This window comes from Acomys russatus, chromosome X (genome assembly GCF_903995435.1).
Source record: "Acomys russatus chromosome X, mAcoRus1.1, whole genome shotgun sequence".
Lineage (NCBI taxonomy): Eukaryota > Metazoa > Chordata > Mammalia > Rodentia > Muridae > Acomys > Acomys russatus.
Genome location: NC_067169.1, coordinates 3269042 through 3282640, shown reverse-complemented (window position 1 = coordinate 3282640; position 13599 = coordinate 3269042). Strand labels below are relative to the sequence as shown.

General features: G+C 35.0%; 1 protein-coding gene across 5 annotated transcripts in view; it reads right to left on the bottom strand.

Annotated features, from left to right (window-relative positions):
* Positions 1–13599, bottom strand: part of Cnksr2 (connector enhancer of kinase suppressor of Ras 2) — a 255259-nt gene that overhangs the window by 12089 nt on the left and 229571 nt on the right. Inside the window, exon 21 of one of the 5 annotated variants that reach the window (XM_051142010.1) lies at positions 2271–4048. The exons of the other annotated variants lie outside the window; for them this stretch is intronic. Within the exon in view, the coding sequence (XP_050997967.1) occupies positions 4044–4048 (5 nt within the window). The 3' untranslated portion in view covers positions 2271–4043. Of the gene's footprint in view, positions 1–2270; positions 4049–13599 lie in introns of those variants that run through there. 5 annotated transcript variants of the gene reach the window in all.

Genomic DNA, 13599 nt, shown 5'->3' with positions numbered 1-13599 from the left:
AAGGAATAAAAAATTTTCCAAATTGTATTTACATTTTTAGCATGATAACTAGGTCTGTCTTAGATCACACATTACAAAAACTCCTTTTTATTAAAACAGAGAATACTTATTAAGTCTCATACAAAATTTCACTGGCTGGTGGATTTGAAGGTTAAAATCAAGCAATTAATTTGTATTCTGTGCCAAGGGATAATCATTTCTGGCTATGCCTTACTTGGCAGGAGTGAAAAAAGTTCCTCTTTGATGTCATTCATGTATTAGGAATCTAGGAACACAGTAAGCATCACAATAATTCATTGGTTCTCTGCAGGTTGTATACGATTACCAGGTAGTTAAAAAAAATAAAAAATAAAGAAAAGCTCTAACAGAAGATTAGCTAATGGAAAACACTAGCTTGTTGTAAGATCTTGAAACTCCTTATGAGCAGATCATAATGTGTTTTTTTTTTGCTCCAAAATTTTTGATTAAGGGGAGTGGAATAGGTTAGGACAGGGAGGGAGGGTGGGAATGGGAAGATAAGAAAGAGCAAGGGGATAAACTGGGTGTGGTGGCGCACACCTTTAATCCCAGCACTCGGGAGGCAGAGGCAGGTGGATCCCTGTGAGTTCGAGGCCAGCCTGGTCTAAAAAATGAGTCCAGGATGGCCAAGGCTACACAGAGGAACCCTGTTTCAAAAAAAAAATAAATAAAAAGAGCTAGGGGACAATAATTGGGATGCAACGTGAATAAATTATAACAAATAAAAAATGTATGCATTTAGGCTCAGTTTCCAAACTTTTTTGACTGTTCATCCTTACAGGCTAAAACACTTGTGTTGTTCATTATTTTATACACATTTAGTAGTCTATATCAATATACGACTTAAATATACACAAAAAAGAAACAGAAAAGGATGAGATATAAAACTCGAAGAGAAAGTCCCATTATTTTCTTCCTGTATGTTAATAGATTCTCTTTCAAAGATATATAGTGTGACTTATACGAGGAGAATTTGTGTCACTGACATTTGCTTTTCCCATTATCTTTCTGCCATAATGCCTCATGTTCTCAGCAAATTCAAATAAAACACTCCAAAGAAGATTCTCTATGAGGTGACTGCGTAATTACTAAAAAGCAAGTATGTATTACTGTTCATGTTTCTTTGGTGGAAAGTAAGGACAACAAAATCTTGCTCTTATCTTCTGATTTCCCTGCCACTGCAGTTACATTGTTAAAGCAAAGTAAAAGATGAAAACAAAACCAAGAAATATATTAATTGGGCTCTGAAACCAACAATGGGAAATGCATTCTTGGTACATGTTTTGGAAGAGTTTTATGTTTTAATTGGACAATGATGTCCTTATGGAAGAGAATTATTATTTTTTAATTGGACAATGGTATCCTTATGGAAACAGTTGTTCTTTCTACAACACAGGTGTGTAATGAGCAAAGAAGGTTGGGAAAAGTTAAATTACAAATGATAGAGAAAGCTAGACATAGTAGTATTAGTCATCAGTCAAATATGAGTGGCATTTGTTCTTATACAACCAGAAAGCACTTTCAGGCTTCTAGGTTAATCATATCAAGTATGTGGAACACTATTTGTCATTTGCATTGATACCACAGAATTGTTTTTATACTACTTTATAATCTTGTCGCAGAGAACAACTTATTTATTTGTAAAGTGACAGACTTTTAGTGTCTTTGTAGGTTTTATACTAAAGGTGATTAAATAACCAGGGGTTTATGCTATATCTTGAACTGTTTTATAGCTATAGCACTTGCTATTTTAATTCAGGCCTTTATATCAATCAACTTGCTATGCCTAGTTTTGTAAAACTTGGGAGAAGGTGGAAGGCAGTTTGTTATATTAGGAGACAGTGAAGATTTTACAAGCTAGCTTTTAGTTTTTCTTTGTAGCCAATTACTTATTTAATAATTACAAACCATTTCTCTTTCAAGCAAAATAACACTTACACATTAGGATTAGGCAACAGTTTCTCAGGTTGAAAAATTAATTTTAATGAGTAAAATTCCCTTCTTTGAAAAGAACTAAGTAAGTGGATCTATTTACTTCTTTTCGTTTTGGATCAAGTAAAGCTTATACTTATAGTATGTATGCCCAGTGGCTATAATTGTCAGTTCCTTTCCAATAGTAAACATTACTTCCACAAGGCTGTGATGAAAATAGATAAAGTTAACATTTATTCTATACTTTTTTCCTCTGAGTGTTTTTTTTTTTTTGCCAAATTATGTACTTTATAAGAATTACATGGACAGTGGTTGTATTTTCAGGGTACACTAGGTTTTGTTTTAATGATGACTAGTTCAAATGGCAGATTGTTGGCATCATTAGTACTAATTTACTAACCCTAAGTAGTGATGAATCATTGAAAGGCAAATGCAGAAATTATTGACAGAATCCCGATTTACCCACATACTTTAGAAAATGTAACCAAGAAAAATGGAAGTCTAAGGCAGGAATTCATAATAGGGACAGTTTCAAAGACAAACTAAGGGATAATTTTATTTGAAAATTAATACACAGTCATCACACTCATTAATGAGAAAAACCTCTAAAGTTCTTTAGTCATAAAGTTTTACTAAGATTTAAACAGGGAGCATGACCCAAGAAAATTTCATTAATATTAAATGCCAATAAAATAAATTTGACTTATTCCTATATACCAAGAACTACCATTGTTTAGATATACTTAAAAACACATTAAAATGGTTAGAGCACAGAGGCAATTATAAGGCAGGTCAATGTGATTTTTATTCACAACACAAATTTCATTTGTGAGAAAGAAGCATAGATTTTTTTCTCATTAGAAAGATATTTGCTATCAAGCATACTTAGCAAATTATTTAGCTATCTAAAAAGATCTGGTATCAACTGGTAATATTTTTATTTTTAAGTAATCTATATTTTTACAGGTATTCATATTATGCAATAACACACTGCAGCAACAGGAAGAAAAACATTTCATAACACAATATTAAATTATTTTCACTGCACAGTATGAAATATCCATTAATTAGCTTTAAATTATTACAGTGTATCTTATCCAACTAAAAGAAATTTCACATCTACCACAGAAGGAAAATAAGCAATATTGAGCCACAGGGGGCCCAGTTACAAAGTATTAAATAATATCTGAATATAGCTTGAAAGACATCCAGACAAAATACCTTTTCAAATATGGAAAACCATAGCCTATAGATTTGAAATATTTTACAGAAAAAGAATAGCTCATTCCAGCTTAAGAGGCAACATCACTTCTTTATGTAAGTGCCAAGAAAAGGGAGAAAGTCAGGATTTTAGCTGAGGAATCTAATAATGCCTGGTATGAGGAATTTCCTTCTTTAGTGTTGCTGAAAGCAGTCTGCCTTACACCTGAATATGCTTGAATAATAGAATAAACATACTGAGTTTCAGAGCAGGGTGTGTACACCGTGCCTTAATAGATTACACTTAATTTAGTACAATACAGCATGTCAAATTTGAAAAATGCAAATACACTTAACACAGATTTTGCTTCCACTGGTTTGCCTTAACCAGGCTAAAAGTCCAATAAACAGACAGGATTTTCTAATTATCGGTGCTCATCCCTCTCTTCCTGGTGTCAGTAGAACGCAACTGAGGTGTTACCATAGAGCCCTTCCCCAGGCAAGACCCTTTACCCTCTGTTCTCCCACAGAAAGGGCAGTTTTCGGCTACTGTGTTCCATCTTGATTGGCTTTGATCTTACGCTAGTCCCACTGTTGAAAGCTTGGATTCTTCTTAAGAGTGGCCTGCCCTCTTAATATCCCTTTAGGGAGGCCCCAAATCCACAACACTTGATGATCTAAGCTTTTTACAAGTCTGTTTTCTGTTATAAACAGCAAGGACGAGGCCATTTTAGTTGCTTGCAAGAGGTTGATGTTGAGTCTGCGCCGTGCCGACTCTCTTCCATCTAAATTCTCTAAACATTAGCTTATCAATCTGTGATTCCAATGGGTTGAGTGCCAACAGAAGTGGATCCGATTTGGCATGGAGAGGGTCTACCAACTCTCGCAGTGTATTAGCCTAATATAATAAAGCAGTGATACAATATGATGAAAGACCTGCGAGTGCCATAATTCCAAAGCACATCAGTATTTGTATTAGAAATACCATCATGCAGTACCCATGAAGAAAAAAATAGAAAAAAATGTTTAGAATTGCATATGGTTTTAATAGTATAATGTCTTTCTGTTGGCATGCAAGTCTATTTGGCCATAAATGGGACCAATTTTAGTTTGATTGTTTGGAATGCCAGCCTTCCAATTATATACAATAATAAACAGGCAAATATTTTCCCAACACTAACTTGTACATACACATCTATAGTTTGAATTAGAAGATCTGGCTAAAGTAGTCTCCACACAGATGCAAAACCATCAGTCTTTTTACAGAATCGAAATGGATTTCTATATGTTTCATCATGTTCACTCATTCAGAAGGTATGAAGAAGGGCTTTCTGGCCTTCTGACCAGAAGGCTATTTTACTGCCTTGATATACAAATGCTACTATTTTGATCCAGAGGAAGTAAAGTAGCCTAGGTAGTATTGTTCTGAAGAAGAGGCCTCACAGTAAATGACACAAAGTGAAAAGAAATGAAAAGCTACAACAATACACATGACAAAAAGATGACTATATCTGATCATTTGTCACACACCAACGGGTTTAGAAACTGAAGAGAATAATATTTTTGAATGGCTGGTAAAATGAAGACGAGTTCAGAAAAACTATACTCTATTTTATTTTGCATCTTCAGGAGTGTAAATATGGCAGCAGGCACATATCAGCAATATTTGTTATCTGTACCACAAGGTAGAATTTTATTTACTGCATTCTGTCAGTATTTTTGGTTATATCTTCAGAAGAAACAAAGTGAGAGAGAATCAGAGAAAGTATTCTATTACTACATCACTAAGAAAATGGGCAAGGGAAAGAACTGATATGTAGACTATGAAATACAGCATATTTCAATAACTAGTAGAAGCAATTATCACATCATACTCTGCATAGAAAGGGGGCTGAGAACTAAGTCATTTTTCTATGTACGTCAAGTGAAATAACCTCATTAAAAGATTATAATGTTGGAAACCTATCTTGGGTCCTACCACTTTTTAATAATTACCATCTGGAATGAGATTTCAGGCTGGAAAATTAGAGGCAATCTAACATGGGGCATAAAGTCATATTCCAATTTAAATAGTCCTTAATTTTTCTATGTAAGGAAAATATTTTTTAAGTTGTTTTGGACATATTCATCATTTCCTAGCAGGAAAATATTACATGAATACATTCATTTCTAGTATATTCCCTAATGTGCATTTAATCCACACTAAACTGAACTAGAGCCCTGATAATCAAGGGAAGTTTAATTACACTGACAATATTGTTTCTATAACATTACTGAATTTTATTACAAGAGATGTAAACTATCTCCCCAGCTTAGTCCCTTGTTACAGTAGAAGATTGTGGGGGAGAATCTCTATTTCAAAATGGTGAGAGCTCATCACCAGTCTGTTACTATCATAAAAGAAGCTAACTTCCTGGAGAAAGATATCTCTTCAACTATTTGTGGTAAATACCACTGACTAGAGACTCTTAAGGATGGAGGTGTGTGTTCAACATACATTTCTTTTCTTTCTTTCTTTTTTTATTAATTTATTCATATTACATCTCAATTGTTATCCCATCCCTTGTATCCTCCCATTCCTCCCTCCCTCCCATTTTCCCCTTACTCCCCTCCCCTGTGACTGTGACTGAGGGAGATTTCCTCCCTCTGTATATGCTCATAGGGTATCAAGTCTCTTCTTGGTAGCTAGCTATCCTTCCTCTGAGTGCCACCAGGTCTCCCTATCCAGGGGACGTGGTCAAATATGGGGCACCAGTGTTCATCAACACACATTTCTATGTGTTACTTCTCACCTACTGGATCAGGATTTCTGAGTATGCTATGCTGGAACTTGCATTTTTATACAAGTTAATTGCATTTACCCACTGTAGTTTGAGATCTGCTTCAGGAAAGTTGCACTGGCAAGGGCTACCCAATGGGTAGTGTACATTAAAGTAACATCAGTGGCTAGCCTGTGTATTTAAGTAGTTTCTAAGCCATTTGGTTGAGGTTGGGGATGGTATATAGACTTTCATTTTAGCCGTTCTATCAGTGGAAGTTCAAGACTTTTGCTGAAGAGTATGTTAGAAATATCCTGGTCACCAAAAATTATGAAAAACAAAAGAGGTCTTGAAAAACTTCTCGAATTAATTATTGAATAGTGAAATTTTATGTTGAGTAAAATAATTCCTATTTATTTTTGAGGCAAATAGAACAACTACAAAGATATTCCTAAACTCAGCTCATTTGAACCAACTGTATAGTTAGGTACGTGTATTATGAAAGTAACCTAAAAGCACTGGAAAGCCAGATCAATCACTGGTAAAAGCACAAAGAGCTAAAGGTGCAAGTGTCATCTGCAAGAGATCCCTCAACCATAAACAAATCCACTTCAAAGTGAGGCTACTCTGTAAAAGTCTATCATTGACTTCGGAGAAACTTGCACTTCTGTGTCTTTTTGCAAGTTCCTTTAAGATTCTCAACACTCACCTTGAGAATGCAGAATATTTGAAGACACATATGTCTTTACCTCTTTGTTTTATGAGTTTAAAAATGGCTCCACTAAGGACTATTCAAATAATATGCTGAAATATGAATTCTGGAAATACAAGTTTTACAAACATAATAACACATCTGCTAGGAATAACTGATATCCATCAGATGCTTGAAGTTTATATTAGAGTGGCTAATGTTGAAGGCATAAACATTTATACAAGAATGATAATGATTAAAGTTAAATACGAATCAGGTTAAAAAAAAATGTCTTATTGAATGAGAGGAAAATACCCGAAAATGGATATATGTGCTCAAACCAAATGAGTACTTAAAAGTATTCTCACTTTAGGTTGAGTTCCAAGAGAGAACTCATTGTATTTACTTGGTTTCATTATGAATAAGTTTGAAGGAAAAACCAGAAGCAAAACGTGAAACAATTAGTCATAGACTGCTTGCATATAACAAAGGTTACTGCCAGCAGATGACCAAGCCTAGCAGTAACTACATAGGAGCTCTAGAGAGAATGGTTTTGTGATTAGTTTTAAAAGTTTATTTAACATCATTTTGTTCAGTCTTCCTTTTTTCTAAGTATATGTATTAGGACTTTAGTTTTTCCCTTTTTCCCCTTAGAAACAGGGTCTCTCTGTGTAGCCCTGGCTGTCCTGAACTTGCTTTGTAGACCAGGCTGGCCTCGAACTCACAGCGATCTGCCTACCTTTGCCCTGAGTGCTGAGATTAAAGGTGTGTGCCACCACGCCCCGCTCAAGACTTTAGTTTTTCTTAAAGTATAACTAATATACATACATACATGCATACATATACATGCATACATACATACATACATATATATGTATATATGTATATTGATTTTTTTTGAGACAGGGTTTCTTTGTGTAGCCTTGGCTGCCCTGGACTGGCTTTGTAGACCGGGCTGGCCTAGAACTCACAGAGATTCACCTGCCTCTGCCTCCCGAGTGCTGCTATTAAAGGCATGCACCACTACACCCAGCTTGTAATAATTTTCATTAAAGCAACTAGAGATTAATATAGTTTATACCTACATTATAGAACTTAAGAGGGTTCTTTAAGAAGTAAAATATTTTGTCAACCTAGATAGAGGCCAAATATTCTCAGATGTTTCAAATGTTCTTCTAAGTTGCCAAACCACAGTTTCATCATATTTGTAAAATTCACAGCAGATGGAATATTTCATTAGCTAGGTTTGGGCTTCATCTTGATATACTTGATTGATATACATACTGCTATGGCCTCAGAGTACAGTTTTTACTTAGCGATTTGTGAGAATATTCCTCCCACGCTGGCTGTCTGTATTGGAAATCAAAATGACTATCTGAAGAAACTGAAGGCCTAAAATACTTATCTCTTTTTCAGTGCTGGAGACTGAAAGGTTTTATGCAGCCTAAGCACTCACTCTACCACTGTTATACTGCAGCTTGAAATACCTTTATAACTGAAGCTTTGACATCAGTAGTAAGTGATAAGGTCTTATAAGTTTAACGGTCACAGAAGTACTAAGTACATAAATTCAATTTACTACCAGTTTATTTTCAATGATGTGATTACTGACAATTTAGAAAAAAATATGCTAAAGTTTTGGTCACATTTCATGGTTTGCAATTAATATTTTAAAATGGAAAGTTAGAAGAATTTATTTATTTATTCACTATACATCCCTATCGCAGACTGACCCCCCTCTCACCCTCTTCTCCCTTTCCTGAACTGTCCTGAGAATTTTTATACATGTGTTACACAGTAAGGATTAAATGAGCTCATGTATGTGTATATGTGCAAAACCGACATCAAAGAGGCTTCACCCAGCAACTGATAGGTACAGATACAGAGACCCACAGGCAAACATTAGGGGGAGCTCAGGAACCCCATGGGAGAGAGGGAGGAAGGATTGTAGGAGCAAAGGGGTTAACGACACCACAAGAACACAGACCACAGAATCAAGTAACCAGGAATCATAGGTTCTCATAGAGACTGAAGCCACAATCAGGGAGCCATTTTAGGTCTGACCTTAGAATATGTTATAGTCATATGGCTTGGTGTCTTTGTGGGACTCTTAACAGAGGGAGCAGGAGGCTACTTCTGACATTTTTGCCTGATTTTGGGATCCTTTTCCACGTACTGGGTTGTCCTGTCCAGCCTTAATACTAGGAGAGGTGCCTAGTTTCATTGTAACTTGTTGGGCCATGTTACACTGATGTCCCTGGGAGGCCTCCTCTTTTCTGAAGTTAAACAAAAAAGGAATAGGTCTGGGGAAGAGGGAAGGTGTAAGGAGAGACTAGCAGGAGACGAGAAAGGGAAAACTGTGCTCAGAATGTGATATATGAGAGAATAATAAATAAATAAATAGCCATAAGTGTGAGTCCTCCATTCTAATCCATTAATATTTTCAGATATTTCAGTTGAGTGATAGAGAGATGGCTCAGCCATTAAAGGATAGGCTCACATATTTCAACTGATAATACTATTTTGATGTTATTCATAAAATAGTCATCTTAAACTCTATGAAGACAGCCATTTTTTTCTGGTGAGGTTTTCTTTCAGGAGTATTGATTGGCGTCAGTCTACTAACATTAGGTTGTTTTGTGACATAGTTTATAATTAAGGAGTATTTATTTTAAAATAAAATCTTTAAAGTCCTTAGTTTCTGTTGCAATGGCTAAACTAGCAAAGTGGCTAGATTCTGAGAGATGACCTCACTATAGGAAACACAAAACTTCCCCAATACTTTCTAGAAGAACAATGTATGTTTTTAATGTATGAGAATTTAAACTTTACCATGACTTTAAATATTTATATTAAGAGGAACAATTAGATCATATGATGGTCAGTGTGAAGTAATTTAGTGATGGGAACTGATAAGGCACCAGCCAAGGACAATACAGGCAGTAAACTTTAAACCCCTTCCCAGATCTAGCCAATGGTCAGAATATTCTCCACATTTGAGTGGAGAGTGGGATACGACTTTCTCATGTACTCTGGTGCCTCACATTTGACCATGTCCCCTGGAGGGGGAGACCTGGTGGCACTCAGAGGAAGGACAGCAGGTTACCAAGAAGAGACTTGATACCCTATGAGCATATACAGGGGGAGGTAATCCCCCTCAGGAACAGTCATAGGGGAGGGGAGTAATGGGAAAATGGGGGGGGGGTAGGGAAGAATGGGAGGATACAAGGGATGGGATAACAATTGAGATGTAACAAGAATAAATTAATAAAAAAAAAGAAATGAATCACCTAACACTTTATCTGTGACTATGTATGGCTTTGTCAAGCTGAAAAAATTGGAATTAACAACATTTAAGTTTGTTTTGATCCTTCCTTTTTTTTTTCAAATTGAAAATTCCAGTAGGGTAACAGCTAAGACAACTGAGGAGCCAGGGTCCTGAAGATAAATTCTGCCTGTTTTCTTTTTATGTCCTCTGGCCAATTTGCTGATTAGCTAACTTGAACTGTGCACAGTGAACGTTGAAGCTGTGGTAAGGATAGTTTTATTGCCCATCTTTATTAGGTGCAGTCAGTGGCCCAACTTCCTAATTATTCAAAACATAATCTCAAAATAAATGAATATATATATATGTATTTTCCAAATCAACAGTAATATCTCTGTGAGCAGTATCTAATAGATATACCCTATAGCTATATCTATAGGCTGTCCCTGATCACCTCTGTGGCACAAGGCATTGTATCCAGGGCCTCATGAATGCTAAATATATGGTCTACCTCAGATCTACCTCCTCAGCCCTACTCTGCTCTGTGCTTAGTCTCGTACTGAATTTTTAAACTATGTCAAAAGTTCTGCCATTGCCATATGGTAAGAGCACTATTATTTTAAAGAATGATATTCAGTATCAACTCTAATATCATGTCATCCCAGGAAAACAAATGAGAATCAGGGAGGCACTTAATCTGAAAAAGTAAGTGAAACCTAAATTATTTTCAACAAGAATGTAACAGGTGGCTGTGTGGAGGGGCAGTTGTGAAAATATTGGAATAGAGTTTTATAAAGGGTGTATTCTTACTCTTAAAATCTAAAGATTACTTCCTCCCAGAGTATATACTACCTTGATTGTAGAACTTAGTAATGGATTTTGCTTACTGTTTTTGAGATTAGAATATTTAAAACATTGCAATATTGACTTCCTCTTTCAATAACTTCTAAATGTTAATGCTTTATTAATAACCTCCTTGGCATGCCGGTCTGACATTTGGGATCATTTACTCATTAACAACTCTGGCAAAGAGATAAGCTGCTTTTGAGGCACTGCCAATTGAGTTTCAGGACCATAAAATTATCTTTTCCAGCAAAGCAATTGCCAAGACAAAAAAAAAAAAAAAAAAAAAAAAAAAAAAAAAAAAAAGAAAAGAAAATTCAAGGAGACAGTCACTTATCATTATTATTTTTTTACTTCAAATCTGTTATATAGCTAATGTAACATTTTCATATACTCTTTTTACTTTCCAATCTTCAATTATTATATCACAGACTATAATCATGAAGCTCCTTTGTTCAAATAGTTTCACAATCCAATACTGAAATTCTATTTTAATGAAATGTATTATGTCCTTTTCAAGAAAAATATTTGGTAGAAATCACACTGCAAAATTGTATTTATGAGCAATGTATCATGGATGAAACCAATTGGCACAGCTATCTTAGGGTCTCAGTGGAAGAGGATGCACTCAGTTCTGATGTGAGTTGATGTGCACGGAAGGGTTGGTGACAGTTCTCCCCTTTTTTTTCAGGAGAAGAGAAAAGGGGAAAGGGAGAAAGGAGGAAGAGGGTTGGAAGGTGGGACCAGAAGAAGAGGAGGGAGAGAGCTGCGATAAGGATGTAAAGTTACAACAAACAAACAAGCAAGCAAACAAACAAACCCTCTGAGTTAATGAGTATTCATATTCAATCTTATTGTCTTAGAAATGAATGGTTATTAGGTTTTGGACCAGCAAACTCACCCTGTATTTGGGATAGAAAATTGTAGAATCTAGAAACCTATGGGGCATATACCATTTAAAATATTCTATTACATATGAGATTCATTTCTTCTTCTGGACAATATTGTGCCATACTGCTCTTATAAAGAAAATTAGATTTTACTTAAGAGTTATAGAGGTGTTGACTCTCGGTGTTCTTAGGGAAAATATAAATGGCTTTATAGCTACTGTGAAAGGTAACAATATCTGTGCTTAACATTTAATATCATATGTCGAATTGTATGCTCACTAGTATAATTATAGAAAAGTAGACTCATACACAAATTTGAATAGGGTGAAAGTTCCTTTTATAAAGGTTAAATGTTTGAAATATCTGAACGGTCTCTGTAACTTAAAATGTTATTAGTATTGAAATACAAAAGTCTAATCTTAATACATTCATTTCTATCTGTAAATTAAATAATTTTATGATGGTTGATGGAACTATATTACTTGTAATATATTTCAAAAAATAAGAACTCTGTATTTCACCGCAACCCAATCAGGATTTAAACATTTCTACGTATTGTATTTTATTTATAAAGGATTATGCTGCCTTCTCTAGCATGAAAAGATAAAACTATTAAGGAAGAGAGGCTGCCTCAAGTCCCTTTTCATTGCATAGGGACATGCAAAGGTTGAGTTTATGTAGGATTCCTAAGTTTCATTTAAAACTCCCTTGCCATTTGCTTTGATTACTAACAAGCATTGTTTGTAGGGGAAAGGACTAGCAAAATACTAATAGCTATGGAGTAGTTTACCCGTAATGAAAATGATCACCAAAAACTCCATGAAATTGATCTGTCTCATTTATGTGTGTATGTGTTCATGTTATTAATATCATTATATACAAACATACATACATATATATATATATATATATGTATACACACACACACACACACACACACACACACACACACACACACACACACACAAGGACACCCAGAGGGCTATGTTTTAAAATATATATTACTTTGATATCTTATATATTACTACCACAAATTTCTATATGTACACATACACACATATACATATATGAACACATTATAAAACCTAATGGTTTATATGTGGCTTAAGAGCTACTTCATCAGACCTAAGTAGATAAGGTTATAACTAGATTTATCAACAAATATTACATTCAACCCCTTATTAAGTCCGTGAATTCTAATAATCAACGTTCTAGAACAACTTATCTCTTGATTTGGTTATTAAGTACAGAACTAATTTAAAAGACATCAATCTGGGTTTCAAAGCAAATTCAGAAAATCTCAAACTATATTAAAAGTAGCTTCAAACCACCATCAAGTAGCATATTAAGTACATGTGCTTACTACTATTTAGGAAGGCTGTTACATAGTTTAAAGTAAGGCATTTTCCTCAGCAATTGAGTTAAGTAGAGTATGCTCCATAAATAGACATAAAACCAGAACCTGGCCAAGGAAAATGTCAGGTTGACATTTTCTTCTTCCTTATTATAAATCTTCAGTATAACACTAGAGAGCCCATTTTTCTCCTTTGGGGAAAATCAATAGAAACCTCAAAAGTTTAAGTAGTGAGGCTTCTTAAACAAGATAATATATTTTAATTATAGAAGGCCTTGAACCAAAACCTTAGTTTTAGATATACTAGCAATGATTATAGACCTTAGTGTGTGGGCAGATTGGTCACCATGGTGATGAAAAAGTCATCCTGGTAAGTAGATACTACATTACATTGCTCCCCATAGAAATGGCAAGGCTGAAATCAAAGGCAGCTTCTGAATTTAACATGGACAAATCTTGAAGCTCCAAGGAACTGATAGTTTGTCTCTAGAGTTGCTAAACAACTTACCAAAAAGATGAGTTATAGAAATCCACATCATATTGTCACTAAGATGTCAGATCTAAACTTGTATAGTGGCAAATATCTGCAATTTCAGCACTTGGAAGGAAGGATCTCTGCATATTTGAGGCTCAGGGTATGGTATACA